The 16,096-nt window shown below is 46.5% G+C and overlaps 4 protein-coding genes across 4 annotated transcripts; 2 read left to right on the top strand and 2 right to left on the bottom strand.

Annotated features, from left to right (window-relative positions):
• The first annotated feature begins 1,118 nt into the window (after positions 1–1,118).
• On the top strand, positions 1,119–2,074 carry LOC136467689 (uncharacterized). Its single transcript, XM_066466454.1, has 2 exons — positions 1,119–1,852; positions 1,969–2,074. Exon 1 carries the CDS (start codon positions 1,222–1,224, stop codon positions 1,801–1,803), a length of 582 nt encoding a protein of 193 aa, XP_066322551.1. The 5' UTR covers positions 1,119–1,221; the 3' UTR covers positions 1,804–1,852; positions 1,969–2,074.
• On the top strand, positions 2,040–5,118 carry LOC136467688 (E3 ubiquitin protein ligase RIE1-like). Its single transcript, XM_066466453.1, has 5 exons — positions 2,040–2,699; positions 2,859–2,978; positions 3,999–4,131; positions 4,253–4,411; positions 4,722–5,118. Exons 1-5 carry the CDS (start codon positions 2,173–2,175, stop codon positions 4,881–4,883), a joined length of 1,101 nt encoding a protein of 366 aa, XP_066322550.1. The 5' UTR covers positions 2,040–2,172; the 3' UTR covers positions 4,884–5,118.
• A 709-nt stretch (positions 5,119–5,827) lies between these two features.
• Positions 5,828–8,008, bottom strand: LOC136464395 (putative pentatricopeptide repeat-containing protein At1g69350, mitochondrial). Its single transcript, XM_066463349.1, has one exon. It carries the CDS (start codon positions 7,977–7,979, stop codon positions 6,054–6,056), a length of 1,926 nt encoding a protein of 641 aa, XP_066319446.1. The 5' UTR covers positions 7,980–8,008; the 3' UTR covers positions 5,828–6,053.
• Positions 8,009–9,242: 1,234 nt separating this feature from the next.
• Positions 9,243–13,453, bottom strand: LOC136467687 (ankyrin repeat-containing protein At2g01680-like). The gene is made up of 3 exons (XM_066466452.1): positions 13,015–13,453; positions 11,859–12,268; positions 9,243–10,371 (listed from the first exon to the last, which is right to left on the bottom strand). The coding sequence occupies exons 1-3, from the start codon at positions 13,301–13,303 to the stop codon at positions 9,490–9,492; spliced, it is 1,581 nt and encodes a 526-aa protein (XP_066322549.1). The 5' UTR covers positions 13,304–13,453; the 3' UTR covers positions 9,243–9,489.
• Positions 13,454–16,096: the final 2,643 nt, after the last annotated feature.

Raw genomic sequence — 16,096 nt, 5'->3', positions numbered from 1 at the left:
TTAGTACTCCATGCATGTACCGCAAATTTGATGTGATAGAAAATCTTCTTTTTGCATAGTGTCAAAGTTAGGAATTTAGGGTGAACTAAACATGGCCCAAGATACGATAAAAGGGCTAGTGACACGGAGCAACATGTGCCGAAATCGAATCCCTCGACGAGTAGCCTAGTGGTGCCTCCCGGTTGTTTACCTGTGTGTGCATGTTCAACACCGATGAACAAGAAGCATCCACAGATCGGACTAGTTTGATGCATGCGTATCCATCTCAATTCATATATGTTGAAGTGGAATGAAATGTAATTTATTTTAATTTCACTTCAATCCACTTCAGTCCACGTGGATTGACGTCCATATCCCAACAACACCTCATGTTTAGTTTCTAAATTTTTTTCCCTCCTATAGTAAAAGAGCATGTTTGGATACATGCATGGAATACTAAATGTAGACGAAAAAAAAACTAATTGTACAGTTCTCGGCAAAATTGCGAGACAAATCTTTTAAACCTAATTAGTCCATGAAAAGCCTTAAGTGCTACAGTAACCCACACGTGCTAATGACCGATTAATTAGTATCATTAGATTCGTCTCGTAGTTTCCTGATGGCTTCTGTAATTTGTTTTTTTATTAGTATTCAAAAACCCCTCCCGACATCCTTCCGACACATCCGATGTGACATCCAAAAATTTTCACCTCCCCAACTAAACACACCCTCAGCAACGGCGTGCTACCGTGTTGGAGCCAGTCGATGAGTACTAGGAATATACACTCCTATATACTTGTAGTCTTCCTACATCAACTGATGACGCTGATCGGTAGGTCTAGGCTCTAGCAGGTTACCACTATTAGCAACTAACCTTACCATTGACGAAGCACTTCCAACTAAACTCCCAATAATTTTCGTTCTCGTCTCGATGACAGGCACTCGACAAGAAAACAGCATATATATGTACTCGATCCAGTAGAGCGCTACTTTACCTTGCCAATTAAAACAAATCTGTACCTTCTACAGTTTTGATTTGGATTTGAATCCGTACTGCACGGCTGTGGCCGTCTTTGTAGCAGTAGCACGGGTGTTGCACGGATCAGCTGCTTCGCTCATCGCAGCGCTGCCACTGCCATTCCGCGCCGCGCAAGACACGGGTACCGTGCCCACAACACAACGTTCTCGCGGAATCCACTGGGAAGGACGGAGTTGACCACGCGTGGCTTCCCGTCCCGCAGCATGAATGCCTCCGGGCACCGGCCCCACGCCTTCAGCCACGGGAGCCGCCCCGGGCCCCGCCCCGGCCGTCGGCCTCCCCTCCCTTCCCAGTTCCCACAATCCAATCTCCTCCCCCACTGCGGCACGGCACTGCATCTCTATCTCTTGCTATCCCGGTCATCAATGCAGGCGTCCATGGATCCTCCTCCCGCGAAGGCAGAGGCGGCGGCGGCGCGGTCCGCGGCCGTGACCGCCCCGCCGGGGAAGCCGGAGAAGGCCACGACGATGGCGGCGAGGCCGACGACGCTGCTGGACGTGCAGGAGGTGGAGTGGATCACGCGGGAGCTGGAGCGGCTGCTGGCGAAGGAGCAGAGCGGCGATGGCGTTGGCGACGCTGGCGCGGCCGGGCGACACCGGCGGAAGAGGGCCAGGCTCAGCCCCGCCCCCGCGGCACACAAGGGGGGCTTCCTGGCCGACCTTCTGGGGAGGCATGCCGTCTCCATATGCAGCGGGGACACCGTGGACCACAGCACCGCCGCCGCCGCGGACAGAGGGCGCCGGCGAGGCGGCCGGGGCGGCTTCCGCGAGGTGGAGAAGGTGTAAATCATCGTTAGCGACTTTTTAGCATCGTGTTGGCAGTTGGCACGGAGGCGTAAGTCTCGTTCTTCTGTAATCATCACATCAAATTGCTCCTCCGGTGACACGAACACCAACTCTCTGTACTCTGGACCATTGGTGTCCAGTGATTCACTGGTTTGGGTTTGCCAGCTACAGCCCGAACTGCATTAGGTCCAGCCCAATCGCGACATGCTCCGCCGTCATCGACCCGTTCAGCTGATTGAACCCGGCCCAAAACAACCAGAAGCCAAGCCTTGGAATTGGAAGCGTAGAGAAGCGAGACCCGTGGTGCGGAGTGGAGCTGGCAGCCGAAGAGACCCCGAGAGAGAGACCGAGCTAGGTGTGGTGACCCAAATGGAGGCGGCCGCCACGTCGCCGTCGCCGGAGCAGCCGCTGCTCCGGCCCCCATCCCCGCCGCCGAATCCCCGCGCCGACGCCAGCTCCGGCAACCCGGCTTCGCCTTCTCCCTCCGCGGCGAGGCCGAGCCGCCTCGCGGCGCTCATCGGGCGCGCGGCGGGGCGGCGCGGGCCCTCGATGTTGGTGCGCGAGACGGCGGCGCTGCAGCTGCAGCGGAGGCGCGCGGACTGGGCGCACTCCCGCCCCGTCGTCGCGCTCGACATCGCCTGGAACGTCGCCTTCGCCGCCGCCGCGGCCGCCGTGCTCGCGTCCTCCGCCGAGGAGAGCCCCGTCAAGCCGCTCCGCCTGTGGCTCGTCGGGTACGCCGTCCAGTGCCTGGTGCACGTCGGGCTTGTCTGCGCCAACACCCGCCGCGAGGCGCGGCGCGCCCGGGGCTCGGCCTCCGACGTCGAGTCTGCCGGCGCAGGGACGGACAGCTCGGACGCCGACAGCGAAGATGACGAAAGGGCGGAAGGGAGGAGCAGGTGGGGCACGATCTGAACCTCAGCCTCTTATGTTCTGTGATGTGCTGGGATTAGGATTAGGGTTTATTCAATGGACTCGAAACCATGCTTCCTTATGTGTCATGTGTGTGTATGTGTTGACTTTTTAACTGTTCTTCGTTATTTGGCTAACTCTCACAGCCGTACAAGTCGTTGCGAGACGATGAACACGTTGATATCATTTCTGTGGTGGATCATTGGATTCTACTGGCTAGTGTCAGGTGGGGAGGTGCTCGAGTACGGCGCTCCAAGGCTGTATTGGTACGCTACGTTCATTTTGCTTGCATCTTGATTCTCCAATGACAACATGCAATTAGTTTGGTTGATTATACCAAGGTTTGAATGAATATGTCATACTGGATGTTGATTAGAATACGTGAAGTGCAATATACTCCCTCCGTTCATTTATCTCCGTCGTTTGAGCGTTTTCCTTTTTTTTTTTTTGTCCATTAGTCTCTGTCGTATTAGCTTCTTTTCCCGGTTTTCTCGGTAGCGTGGGCGTGCGACACCTTGTTTCATCTGTGGAGTCATTACTACACCGCTCCTTCCGTTAGCTCTTATACATATCTGACATTTCCTCTGTTAGCCCCCTCCGTGACCGTGACACCGCGCCATAGTGGCCTCTTGAGCCATGGATGGCCAGGTCGGCCCAGTCGACGAGAAGATCGTTCTTGGTGTGAACTGGGTGCCGGATTCATGCGACGATGAAGAAGAGGACCAGCAGGAATCGCCCGTGGTAGAGAAGCTTGTTTGTGGTGTGAACTGTTCGCTGGATTCATGCGATGAAGAAGAAGAGGATGTCCAGGAGAAGCTTGTTCATGCAATAAAGAAGATGATCACCACTGCCGAAGGAGATGATCCTGACATCATTCATGCTCTAATGCAACTTGCATCAACTGAGGTAACCAAGTTTCAATCAGACAAGGAAAGAAGATTACGCTAGTAACATCGTTTGGAGCGCGGTTAGCGGCAGATTCATCGGAACATCAATCGACGCCAGCGCAATTAAAACAAAAGTCCAGATTTGTTGTCAATAGGGACTTCTTGATCGCGATATTGGTCACCGTGCCCGAGCCAAATACGATGGAGATAAATGAACAGAGGGAGTATATCTTATGAAAGGCCTAAAAGCCGTTAAATATGTATCTATAAGCTGCTTTGTTTCCATTTCAAATACTTTTCAGTCAATACATGCATCTATATTTTCCCATAATTATGATGTGAGCTGTTCTGCTTCTCATCCTAAGTTCCTAACTACCTGCTTGGCAATTCATTCTGCAGGTTAACCATTGTGTTTCTGGCCTTTGATGTGTTTTTCGCTGTGTTTTGTGTTGCTGTGGCCTGTTTCATTGGGATTGCACTGTGTTGCTGCTTGCCCTGTGTCATTGCTATCCTGTATGCTCTGGCTGGCCAGGTAAGATCAATGAACTCCGATCTCAAGAAAAGAAGTTGTATCTGTACTGTTTCCATATGTTATCACAGAGTCCTTAGTTCCTTTCATATTAAATATGTAGCATTTCATATTAAATTTGTAGGAGGGTGCATCAGATGCAGATATTAGTGTTCTTCCGAGATATAGATATTCTGATCCAAGTGAGGATGGTGAGAAGGGGAGTGATGAAGGACTGATGATCCCTATCCTGAATAATAGTGGAATGTCAACAAGTGAGCGTATTCTCCTTCGTGAGGATGCTGTAAGAACTTTTGTTCCATGCTATATCTGTGTTCTTTCAATGTCTTTTGCACTATGTTATGATCTTTCTATGCTTATTAAGGCACATCCAAAAAATTTCCAAAAAGGAGCATGGTGTTTATGTTGGCATTTTGTAAGGCATCAGTGCGCTGTAAATTTTGCTTACCCTTTGTCCATATTGGCATGCCGGAACAAAATTTTCAACAATACGTTTTTTTTGGCTAATTCTTCAGTTGACAAACAGATTGAACAATGCTTATGTTTTTCGACGTTTCTCTTGTACTTTGCTGACAGATCCTTTGTTCCTTCAGGAATGTTGTGTCTGTCTCTCATCATACGAAGATGGAGCTGAGTTATCTGCTCTCCCCTGCAACCATCACTTCCACTGGACTTGTATTACCAAATGGCTGCGCATGAATGCGACATGTCCACTCTGCAAGTATAACATTCTCAAAGGCAGTGACAGTGCATGACCAACTTATGCTGACATAACTTACGCACACAGCCTGTGCTCATCATCTTCTTTCAAGTGACATTCTCAAAGCAATGCAATGTCTTCGTGATTCTGATCTGGTTGTATGCTGTTTTAACAGCTGTGTTTTTAAGTGACAGTGATGTGTGTTTTCCTGTTTAGGATGTGGTGATAACCTGTAAATGGATGAAACCTAACTTACAGTTGCGCTTGCTAATATTGCTTGTAAATATCTTTGGAGTTGTTTTCTGCGTATGATGGAATTGGAATTGGTGAAATACTTTGTGATTCTGATCTGGTTGTATGCTGTTTTAACAGCTGTGTTTTTTAAGTGACAGTGATGTGTGTTCTCCTGTTTAGGATGTGGTGGCAGCCTATGGATGAAACATAACTTACAGTTGCCCTTGGCCCCTTGCTAATATCGCTTATAAATATCTTTAGAGTTGTTTTCTGCGTATGATGGAATTGGAATTGGTGAATACTTTGTGATAGGTTCACTGATCGCAAACTTATTTATGAGCAGCTGGACATTGTAATATTGAGAATGATGCAGCGCTTGCGAAACTCCTTAGCTTTGTTCTCTGCCCTAGATGGGGACATTGCTGATGAATTCAGACTATAAAATCATGATGCTGCTCATGTCCATCAGGCAGCATCCTGTACAATTAATTTTCCATTTCATATCGACGATGAGATTACTTCTGCTACAATATGGTTATTCTATTCTGGTTGGATCTCATGCAGTATAATTCAGGGACAAAAAGAGAACTATTAACACGGATGGTACCACAACCTTTGATTTGATAAATATTTTAGAACTAATGAATTGAAAAGCTGACCTAGAATGTAGATAAATATAATCACATTCAAATCTAAAAAGAAATAGAAACAGGTGCTCGGAAACACCTGTTAACCAGTATGAACACACAACTTAAAAAAGTATTGGTGAAAATATACTTTTCTTTCCTCATGCCTTTGTCACTGAAGATGATGCCTTATCTCTTAGAACAGTTACAAGACAACATACAAGTCACTGATGTTAGTGATAAAAAATACACTAAAACCTACTAATTCTTGCTTACACCCAACAGAGTATCTGCATCTAAGATGTCTATCCACAGTATCTCGCATATTCAGACTCTAGTGCATAATGAGCCATTCTATATTGTCCTCAGATCAAGTAGTCGTCTCCATAAACCTTGAAAAATGCTTCATACACATGAAAATTCCTCTCTCTGATCAAAGTGCAAACATTGTGAGCATCCCGCCATCGTTTACACTTGAAGTACATATGAACAAGCAAAGTCTGTAATACAACATTCATTTCAGAACCAGTCTTGATTAGACGAGCATGTATCTGCCTTCCATAACGCAGAAGACCTTGGAACCGGCACAGGTTTAGAAGACCCGCCAAAGTGTAATGGTCAGGCCTAACACATGCCAGCTCCATCTGACGGTAAATGTTTATCGTGGCAACAGGCTGTCCATCCCCCACGTAACCTGAAAGCAATGTGTTCCATGATATCAAGTTCCGCTCATTCATCCTGAGAAACAGTAACCGAGAAACTTCAATACACCCACACTTTGCGTACATATCGATAAGCTCAGTTTCCAGTACTACATTCATCTGGTTTATGACCCTTATGGCATGGCCATGAATTTGCCTTCCATATTCTCTGTACCTTCTATCACCACAGAGCCTCAGAAGGTTCGTGAAGGTATGTTGGTTAGACTTTATATTTGCAGACTCCATTTGTCTAAAAGTGTCAAGTGCTGAATCAACTAGCCCATTTTCAACGAACCCAGACAAGAATGCATCCCATGAAACATAATTCCTCTCATCCATCCTGTCAAATACCAAGCGAGCAAGATCCATGTAGCCGCATTTACCATACATGTCAACAAGTGCACTGCCCCGGATGACATCAGTATCTAACGCCCTTCTAATCAAATAGCCATGAAATGCACGACCACTGTCTATGTCAGCCAAGTGGGCACATGCTGCAACTCCGCTGCCAAGAGTGAAACGATCAATAGCGAAACCAGACTCCTGCATCTGAACGATCATTTCTAGCGCCTCTTCACAAAATCCAAGACGAACATAGCTTGAGATGATCGTATTCCAACTCACTTGATCCCTGCTGATCGTTGTGTCAAACACCCTCTTGCAACTCTCCATGCTGCCACATTTTCCATATATGTCAATGAGGCAGTTCCACACGGTGGCATTCCTTTCAAATCCGAGGACAACTGCCATCGTGTGCATCTGCTTCCCTCGGACCAGGCAGCCCAATACACCGCATGCCTGAATTGCCATGACAAGAACAGAAACATTCGGAAGCAAGCCCGAACACTGCATCGCCGAGAATGCATCCCAGGCTTTGTCCCACTGAGAAGAACGGGCATAGCTGCCAATGATCACACTCCAAGAGACCGCATTGGGCTGTCTTATATCACTAAACACCTTACTAGCATCATCTACCAAGCCAAGATCAATATACGCAGCAGCCAACGCAGTGCCGACGACCACATGCTGACACAACGAGCAGTTGATGACCAGGCCGTGCACGGCTCGGAGCATCCTGATGTCCCATAGGGTGGCGCAAGCTCTGAACACACTCGGGAGCACAAACCTGCTCACCGGGACCCCCTCCCTCCGCATACTGCGAAAGAGCTCGACGACCTCCCCATGTCGACCAGCGTGCGCCAGCGCCACGAAGGCCGCGCTCTCGCTCTTCCTGCCGCTCTCATGAGGATCATGTCCGCTTGCTCTCTGGCCGCCCGTCCGAAGCCTTTCGTCCAACAGGTTACCTGCGCTCGAAATCTTCATGGCGCTCCTCTCAGGCATTCCGTCCAACAGGTTAGGTGGGTTCACTGGGCCGGGGTTCTGGGTGGTTCTTGTGATGGGCAGCGTGATGAGTTCTCGCTGCAAGGTAGACGCGGAGGCGGCGATGCACCGGAGAAGGTGGCGGCGCCGGTAACGGCGCCGGCGGCCAAGGTCCCATTCGAGGCGGGTGGGTTGATGGGAGGCGGGATTGGGATCGGCGCGAGGGGCAGGGAGCCCCGGAGGATAAGGGCGCACGAGACAAGTGGTCATATCCTGTTGCTGTTTGGCTAAGAGCAGCACGAAGCCAGCGAGCCCCGACTACAAGTAGCGTGCTCGCTCAGCTCCAAATTAGTATTTACTATATCAAATTAGTATTACTAGATATTATAAAATATATCTATTTGATGTTGTTAGTATAGTTTTTTTACAAAATTTGTTAAACTTAAGATAATTTGACGTAGGCCTTGTTTGGTGTTGCTCTCGTTTCGGCTCTAGCACGAGTGAAGAGCTACAGCTGCACCAAATGGACGAGGGGGAGGAGCGCTTTTGGCAATGGCGGAAGAGGAGTCGAATAGTAGTGTTTGGAGGTGAAGCCACGATTTGGGTGCTTTATACTCCGGCTATGGCTTCTCTGATATCGAAGCCGAAGTCGGAGTGACACCAAATACAGCCTTAGAGTTCTTTTAAAAATTGATTTATTTTGAAACAGAGGGAGTACTCCGTTATCTTATTTTCTTTTTTTATTTGTTGTTGTTTTTTTGTTTTTGTTGTTGATGGTGGTGCTGTTGATTAAAGAGATATATGGAGGGAATAAATCATCAAGTCAAATTTGGTATTTTTGCCAGTATTAGTTAATCAAATGGCCATTTGCAATTATGCACTAACTTTTATCTCTACCCGTACGTTTGCCGCCTTTTCTTTCTATCAAAAGTAGCAAAAGGGCAACAATGTGTTGACTTGACCCGGGAGCAAAGTTGAAAAAGGAGCAAAGATCGTGTAGAGGTTAAACTGAATGCAGCATCTTTCTAATTATCCTTTAGTCAAATTATGGGTATTCTATGTATAAAGGTTAGACAACAACTCTGTACATTTATAATTCAAACTACTTCGGTAGATGTCTAGATATAAACTACTACTCACAGCACTACTACTCACAGCGTGTTTAGGACAGGACAAATGAACTAGGTCAGTGTCCTGTTCGCTTGTCTTATAATTTGTACTTTTTAGTTTGTTTTTTTTAGCCAGAAGAGTGTTTTTCTTTTACAATAAATCAGTCGAAACAGTGTTTCGACTTGTTTTTTCAGCGAAGCGAACAAGACCCATTTTTCTTGTTGTATACATCAAGTAATCTTCGCTTGAGAGAGTACACATTTTCTGTGAAAACAGTGGTTACAGTCTATGTTGTTTTTAGCATGCACTGTACACTCAGTAAACTCCTGTCTTTTTTATATGCCCTGAATAATTTCGTTTCCTAAGTATGCCTTTTTTACATTCCATTTTTGTTTAAAGGGGAAAATTATATGGCACAACGTATAGCCAATTCACAAGCGGCAACAGTTTCACGCACGCTCAGTACACAGATAACATGGTCATAACACTTGCACATTCCAGTAGGTGCAGCTCTTCATTCTTCTTAGATAATATACACGAGGAGAAAGGTCTACATGCAGTTCCTCACCAGACCTAAAAGCCCAAAACAGCTAGACCAAATATATAGATGAACCATCTGTCTCTCCTAATTGCCTCTTCTCAGTGCAAGAGTAGCTACTGTTACACCTTCCTACAGGGCATAGATCCTCTTCTCATGATCAGAGAAGGCTTCCAGATCTGAAAAACCATCATGGAGTGACCAGGAGAAGGACTTGCTGCCGCTTGCCCTCTTGATGCGGCGCTGTCTGTCTTCGCCGAACTTGAACCGTGGGCGCAACAGCAGATAGGCTAGGAAAAGGAGGGTTCCAATCATGATCGGCCCTCCGATGGCTGATACTGTGAAGGCCATCCAGGCATGCTGCGGGCCAACTACAACATAGGCCAGCGAGATAAAAGCCGCACCTGTACTAAGGCATGCCGTCCACATGAGCTTATTTACAATCTTGATAATTTGCTTCTGGGCACCAGTTTCCCAGGCAACCAAGGTGATCTGCACAAGGACCACCGCGAGGGAAATGAAGAGAGCAGTGGCATTCAGAAGGCAGAAGAGACGAAAACCAGTAAGCTTGGCTATGTGAGCCTCACCAATGTCCCCCCCACTATTCACATCTTGGAAGTATTGACCTGGCAAATTGAATATGGCAACGAAGGCAATGGAGGCAATCAGGGTTGCTACCATGGTGACTGAATTGATGGTGTTCTGAATAGCTTCTCTATGCAGTTTCTGCAATTCTTTGCGAATCCCAGTCACTCGTTTATTGGTCTTAGCATTCTCGCTAAGCTGTGCCTGAACATTGTGCTTGATATCACTCACAGTTCTCCTCAGTTCTGATGCTTCATCAATTTTCCCCACATTTCTGGCATTCTTTGCACCAGCCTCTGTCAGCCACTCTATTATTTCCGTTTTAGACTCACCATAAGGAACTTTGTCAGCCAAATCCATAGCTGTTTCATTTTGACTATTGATAGCATTGACTTCAAGTGTTTCATAGCTAAGAAGAAGTTGTACCATCTGAAAACAATAGTGACCATCAAGGTAAAATAAACTTGGCAAGTCAAAGCAAAAGCATGCTTGGAATCAAGTATGAACAATTCCCACAAATAATATAATCATATGTTCAGAGTTTGAGTAAGGTAACTTAGAACGCTAATTTCTGTCTCATCATTAGATTAAAAAAAAAAGGGCGTACCCAGTGCAGAGAGCTCCCGCTCTGTGCGGGGTCTGGGGAAGGGTGTCAGTGGCAAGCCTTACCCTCGCCTGTGCAATGCGAGGAGACCGCAACTCGAACCCGGGACCTTCCGGTCACAGGTGGTAAGACTCTACCGCTTGCACCAGGCCCGCCCTTCTGTCTCATCATTAGATTATACGGAGTATTTAGTCTAGCTTCCATAAAGAGTTAAAACTTAAATACTCCATTAAATAGAAAAGCAACCCATCATTCTGCGAGTTTGTGGATGCCTATTTCGGGTCTTCCTTTAATACTCAAGGTTCATTTTTATAATATTTTAAGGCCTATGTGGAGTGGGCTGGACTGCTAGAATAGTGTGTCGAGAAGTCACTAAACTTCCACTATAGTAATACCATAATATTAGCATCCAGATACATTCCTGAGCCTTTGCAATGACTTAGTAAGACTAGTGGCAGACAGTTAACAGCAGCAGCACTAATGTCTTTATAGTGTTCAATATAAGATGGTTATGCATTCTTAGATATATGGTTGCACTTTCTATAGATGCTCTGCTCCACTAAGAAACCACCATTGCTTATGTACGACATGTTTTTCACATTGAGAAATTTTGAACAAAAAAAAAGTACTACTGCAAAATTCGAACAAAACTTGAAAAAAAAAATATACTATTGTTGGATCCTCAAAATCGAGTTTCTGGCTCCACCCCTAAAAACTGAGCATGGCATTCTAAAGGCTCTTAATTCATATATTACTCAATAAAAATATTATGCTTACATTTGGTATGTTGTGTTTAACAGATGCATAATATGATTGATCTCGGGTTACCCTCTGCATATCTCCATGTACTGGTATCCTCTCAAAGATATAAACAGATCAGAAGTCCTATCACCCAGCATGCACATCATGTTAATAGTCCTGATCTTCAAATGCTTATTTAAAATTAATGTGTGCACCTCATCTCATACCAGTCTTAGGCTCTAAATATTCACAACAAGATATAACCTTTGAAGTTTTTACATTAATACTGCCACAAACTCTACCGATAAGAATTGGAGTTGCAACTTGCAACTTGCAACTAGACAGTATACTCTATACTGTACACGCCAACGAGCAAACAACAGTGTGGTGATGAAGTAGCAGCTCAAGGGGGGCAAACTTTCCAAAAGTGAGGGCAAACAAATAACAAATTGGTTACACACTAAAACCACGCCTTACAGATATAACAGTGCTATAGCTCTCAATGCAGGTTATAGTCAGCTAAATCTAAAATAGCAAACTACTTGTAGAAGACCCTTGGAAAGAACCATACCTGGGGCCTCCATTTCCGTGTAGCTATGTGCAAGGCAGTATTTCCTTTCTTGTCGCGCACATTGAGAATGGAAACATCAGCCATCAGTAAATCTTCCACTACATCTGTATTTTTGCCCTTCACAGCCATGTGAAGCGCAGTTTGTCCCTTCCTATCCTTGATCGGAACGATTCCTGGATCCCTCTCAATGAGTGCTTGGACAATACGATGGTATCCAATTCTTGCAGCAGTATGTAGGGATGTCTTCCCATTTTTCCGCACAATCCTTATGCAGCTATCATCAGTGTCCAGTATAGCATTTACCACATCCAAGTGATCCTTGACAGCAGCGGAGTAGAGAGGACTAGTGTTGGAAGAGTCACAAACTGAGCAAAGCCCGGGCCACCGCCCCAAGAACTCTTTCACAACCCCTGTTGCCAATTTTCAGATCACCTATAAGTTACTTTGATCAAGGATAGGGGAAAAAGAACAGACTGGCTACATTTCATATGATCCTGCTCATGATACATGAAAATACAATGCATCATTGACTTGTGTAACTCGGGATGCATATACTATGAAGATTTGAATAGTATTAAGTTTCATATTAAATTATCAGTACTAGCCTATGCAGCATAGTTAGCATTTTATCATGACAACAACATGTATTACTATACTATCAGTCTATTTACCACGAGGGAAGTGCATAGGATTTCTTGCTATTGCTAAAGTGTTACGGTAGCAGCCTCATCAGCAGTGAATTTGAAGTACTAGCTGACAGTGAATCAGCTTAAAACAGCCAGAAACAGTTGAACCGTCAGTAGATTGGGGATCACCCGCAAAAATTTCTACTTCCCCTTTGTCAATGGAAGTGCAGAACATGAAAATTTCCATCTACAGCCCGCCCAATCACTGCCAACAGCTTGAACTTCGAAGCTCCGGATGTCAAATCCCAGCGAAGACCAGCTGAATGGTGCAAAGGGTCAAGCCTATCAAGTATCACCTATTCACCTGAAGACAGCAAAGAGTCCCGCACTCCCGCCCATAGAAGGCGAATGAATCCCCGCTGATGACCTATAGTATATATATATATATATATATATATACTCCCAACTGTTCGACTACACCCTGGCCTTCTTCAATCCGCTCCCACAACACCAACAGAAGGGGAGCTCACCGGTGTGGCCCTGCTTGGCGGCGACATGGAAGGCGTCGAGGTCGAGGCGTGAGCGGACGGTGGCGGCCTCGAAGTCGTAGAGCGGGAGGAGGAGGCGCACGACCTCCTCGCTGCCGGCCTCCGCGGCGACGTACAGCGCGGTCTCCCCGGCGTCCGTCTGCGCGGCGGCGAGCGCGGCCAGGGAGGTGCCCGACGCCTCGGCGTCGGCCAGGAGCGCGCGGACCGCGGCCGCGTCGGCGGATCGGACGGCGGCGAAGAGCGCCTGGTGGGAGAGCGGCGGGAGATCCATCGGGGGTTCGCCTCCGGCTCCGGCTCCGGCGCCGCGTGGGCGTGGTGGGCGACTGGTGGCGTTGCCGCCTCTGTCACTCCACTGTGCGGTGCGGTAAAGGTCTAGTGGACCTGGCGGTGGTGGTGGACTCGGTTTGCTTTCCTGGGCACTGAGGTTGCTTTGCTATTCGGCTTTATTCCTTTCTCCGCAGAATATCAGCAAATGGGCGAGAAAGCGAAAGGAGCGGCACGCGGCAGGGACCAACAGGAAGAGAGAGATCGACGCGATCACCCGGACGGGACGGGCACCCGATGCGTTCCATTCCATGCGCATTATTCGCAGTTTCGCACTCGCGCCTCGGTTTGTTGCAGCGAGACTGCGAGAACGTATTGCGTCTGCCGCTCCAGCAAAAACTAGAAATTTTGATATTTAACCTGGTATTCGGACGTCCCTCAACATTTATACCCTAATTCGCAGGTCTTTTAAAATATAACCATGCGTCTACGAATTATTTTGATATTTAGTTTTTTTAGATTTCTCCCTTTTATTAATTCCATAGACCCCTTTTCACTATTTAGGACACGCGAAAAGACCGGACTGTCCCTCTCTAATTTCACTGGTCTCTGTTGGACTCCCCGCGACTCACACGAGTCAGGAGTCGGACGCCCCCGACCGTGCCTCCCTTGCCCGCCGCCGGTCGTCCTGCTGCTCCTCCACCCTCCCCCTGGCCTTCAGCTCCTCCAGACTCGCCCTAGGCCAGCCCGACCAACTCGGCAGGCAGAGGTGCTAGGGTTTGGGGCCCTGCATTGTCCAGCTAGGTGTCGCCCCCTTCGCCCTCCATAGGCCAGCGGGTGAAGGGGCCGCGACCGCTCTGCTCCAGTGGCTCCATGGCTTCTCTAGGGTAAGAGTCTCAATCCCAGACCTCTGTACTGCATGTTTAGGGTTCCTAGTGATTTGGGGAACAATCTAAGTTGTGTCTCTTTTATATTTTGTTGGTACCCGGTAGAATCGATCTGGATCCGGATGGAGCGTTTAGGTTGTGTGTTCAATTTTCTCCATTCAAAGCTAAGTGAAATGATGACTGCTCTGTTGATGTGCCACTGAAATGTGATGAATGGGTTGTGGATTGTCGATGTTATACTCTAGAGATGCTACTCAGAGATTTAGAAGAGCTAGGGTGAACTGGGGAAGCAGGCAGCAGCCTGTTGGTGGATGATACAGACCTGTCACTTGCATTTGCTGAAAAGATGGATGATAAGAAGTTGTTCTTGTTTGTTGATGTTGAGGACAAACCCGTAGAAATGTTTTCCAACTCAGCTGTTACTATGGGTGAAAATGGTACGCATATTTTCCGACCGTATTCGATACCGAATTCGTTTAGAGGGGTTTAAATCTGTCTGTATCCGAGTCCGGATATTCAACACCCGATATCATATCCGTATCCGAATCCTCAAATCACATATTTATGATGTCGATATCCAATCGTATCCTATCCGGCATGGTTGACACTATCCGTATTCGAATCCGAATCCAGACAGAAATATGAAAACAAATGTAATATCAATGATATCCGTTCGTGTCCGATCCGTTTTCATCCCTAGCTGTTACACAGGCAGAGGCTGCAGAGAGTAATGTGGGCGATGATAATGCCACGGAACTAGGAGATTGGAGCAATCCTACAGTTGTTTCTCATGAAATTAACTTCTCTTACAGAAGACCAGATTGGTACTGCACTTCCTGCAATGGATGAGGATGCAATGTATGAGTTTGTTGGGCTTAGAGCAGAGGATGAGAGAGCTGAACAAGCTCGGATGGTGGCTAAAAAGGAGAATGAAACTAATCTTGATGATGTGGAGCTACAAGATGCAGAGTTGTTAATTGATGATCACATACCTGGTGAGGATTATGTTTTCTATGACAAAGAAAACCCTCCAATGAAAGTTGGAACCATATATGCTAGTATGGATGAGTTTTGGACTGCTGTGCGACAGCATGCTATAAAGGAACAATTTCAACTTGCAACAAAGAAATCTTGTAAAGAGATGTTCAGAGGAGTCTGCAATGTTGAGGGTTGTCCATGGACTATTGTAGCAAGCCTGATGCGTGATCAGCAACAAGTCAGGGTACTAACACTTTTCATATGCAGCATGGTAACTTAATGTATTATGCACTCTTGTAAGTCATGCATGGTTGTCTAGTTACTAACATGTTTGTTTCAATTTGGCAGGTTACAGTGAATAAAGGAAAGCATTCTTGTCCATCTACCGCGAGAGTGAAAACCAAGATGGCAAGTTACAAATGGGTAGCAGATAAGGCAATCCCTTTCCTAAAGAAGGATCCAAACATGAGTGTAAAGAAACTACAAGAGGAGTTAGAGGATAAGTATCAAGTCAAAATTGGGTATGCAACTGTGCATCTTGATTTGGACAAGGCAGCAGAACACATTTATGGCACATGGGAAGAAAGTTTTGGCTATTTGTTCAACTTCAAGGTAGAGATTGAGCTCAGAATGCCAGCAAGTATTGTAGAGATTGTGCATCTTGATTTGAACTAACACATACTTGCTTCATATTTTGTACTCATCTCAATTTTACATATACAGAAAAAAGTCAGCCCAAGAAGGGGAAGGCAGGTAGGCCTGCTGGTTGTATCAAAGATGATGCAAAACCTAGTACATCCAAAAGGCAAAAGGTTCATGTGCTAGAAAATTCAGTGAATAATAGTCCCGATCCTATTACAAGATGGTAACTGAAATTTAACTTGGAACTTCAAACACCAGTCTCCTTTTTTAAGGCTAAACGTTTGTCTCATTGT

The sequence above is a fragment of the Miscanthus floridulus genome, chromosome 7 (genome assembly GCF_019320115.1).
Source record: "Miscanthus floridulus cultivar M001 chromosome 7, ASM1932011v1, whole genome shotgun sequence".
Taxonomy (NCBI): domain Eukaryota; kingdom Viridiplantae; phylum Streptophyta; class Magnoliopsida; order Poales; family Poaceae; genus Miscanthus; species Miscanthus floridulus.
Note: the sequence above shows the minus strand (reverse complement) of the source record. Positions and strands in the feature narration are given on the sequence as shown.

What these genes read in the sequence shown, in the direction of transcription:
- LOC136467689 (XM_066466454.1), top strand. Translation starts at nt 1,222, where the DNA reads ATGAATGCCTCCGGGCACCGGCCCCACGCCTTCAGCCACGGGAGCCGC.
- LOC136467688 (XM_066466453.1), top strand. Translation starts at nt 2,173, where the DNA reads ATGGAGGCGGCCGCCACGTCGCCGTCGCCGGAGCAGCCGCTGCTCCGG. An exon ending in AGGGCGGAAGGGAGGAGCAG is followed by an intron (nt 2,700 to 2,858) that starts GTGGGGCACGAT and finishes TAACTCTCACAG; the next exon opens with CCGTACAAGTCGTTGCGAGA. An exon ending in GGCGCTCCAAGGCTGTATTG is followed by an intron (nt 2,979 to 3,998) that starts GTACGCTACGTT and finishes TTCATTCTGCAG; the next exon opens with GTTAACCATTGTGTTTCTGG.
- LOC136464395 (XM_066463349.1), bottom strand. Translation starts at nt 7,979, where the DNA reads ATGACCACTTGTCTCGTGCGCCCTTATCCTCCGGGGCTCCCTGCCCCT.
- LOC136467687 (XM_066466452.1), bottom strand. Translation starts at nt 13,303, where the DNA reads ATGGATCTCCCGCCGCTCTCCCACCAGGCGCTCTTCGCCGCCGTCCGA. An exon ending in CGCCAAGCAGGGCCACACCG is followed by an intron (nt 12,269 to 13,014) that starts GTGAGCTCCCCT and finishes AATTGGCAACAG; the next exon opens with GGGTTGTGAAAGAGTTCTTG. An exon ending in CACGGAAATGGAGGCCCCAG is followed by an intron (nt 10,372 to 11,858) that starts GTATGGTTCTTT and finishes TATTGTTTTCAG; the next exon opens with ATGGTACAACTTCTTCTTAG.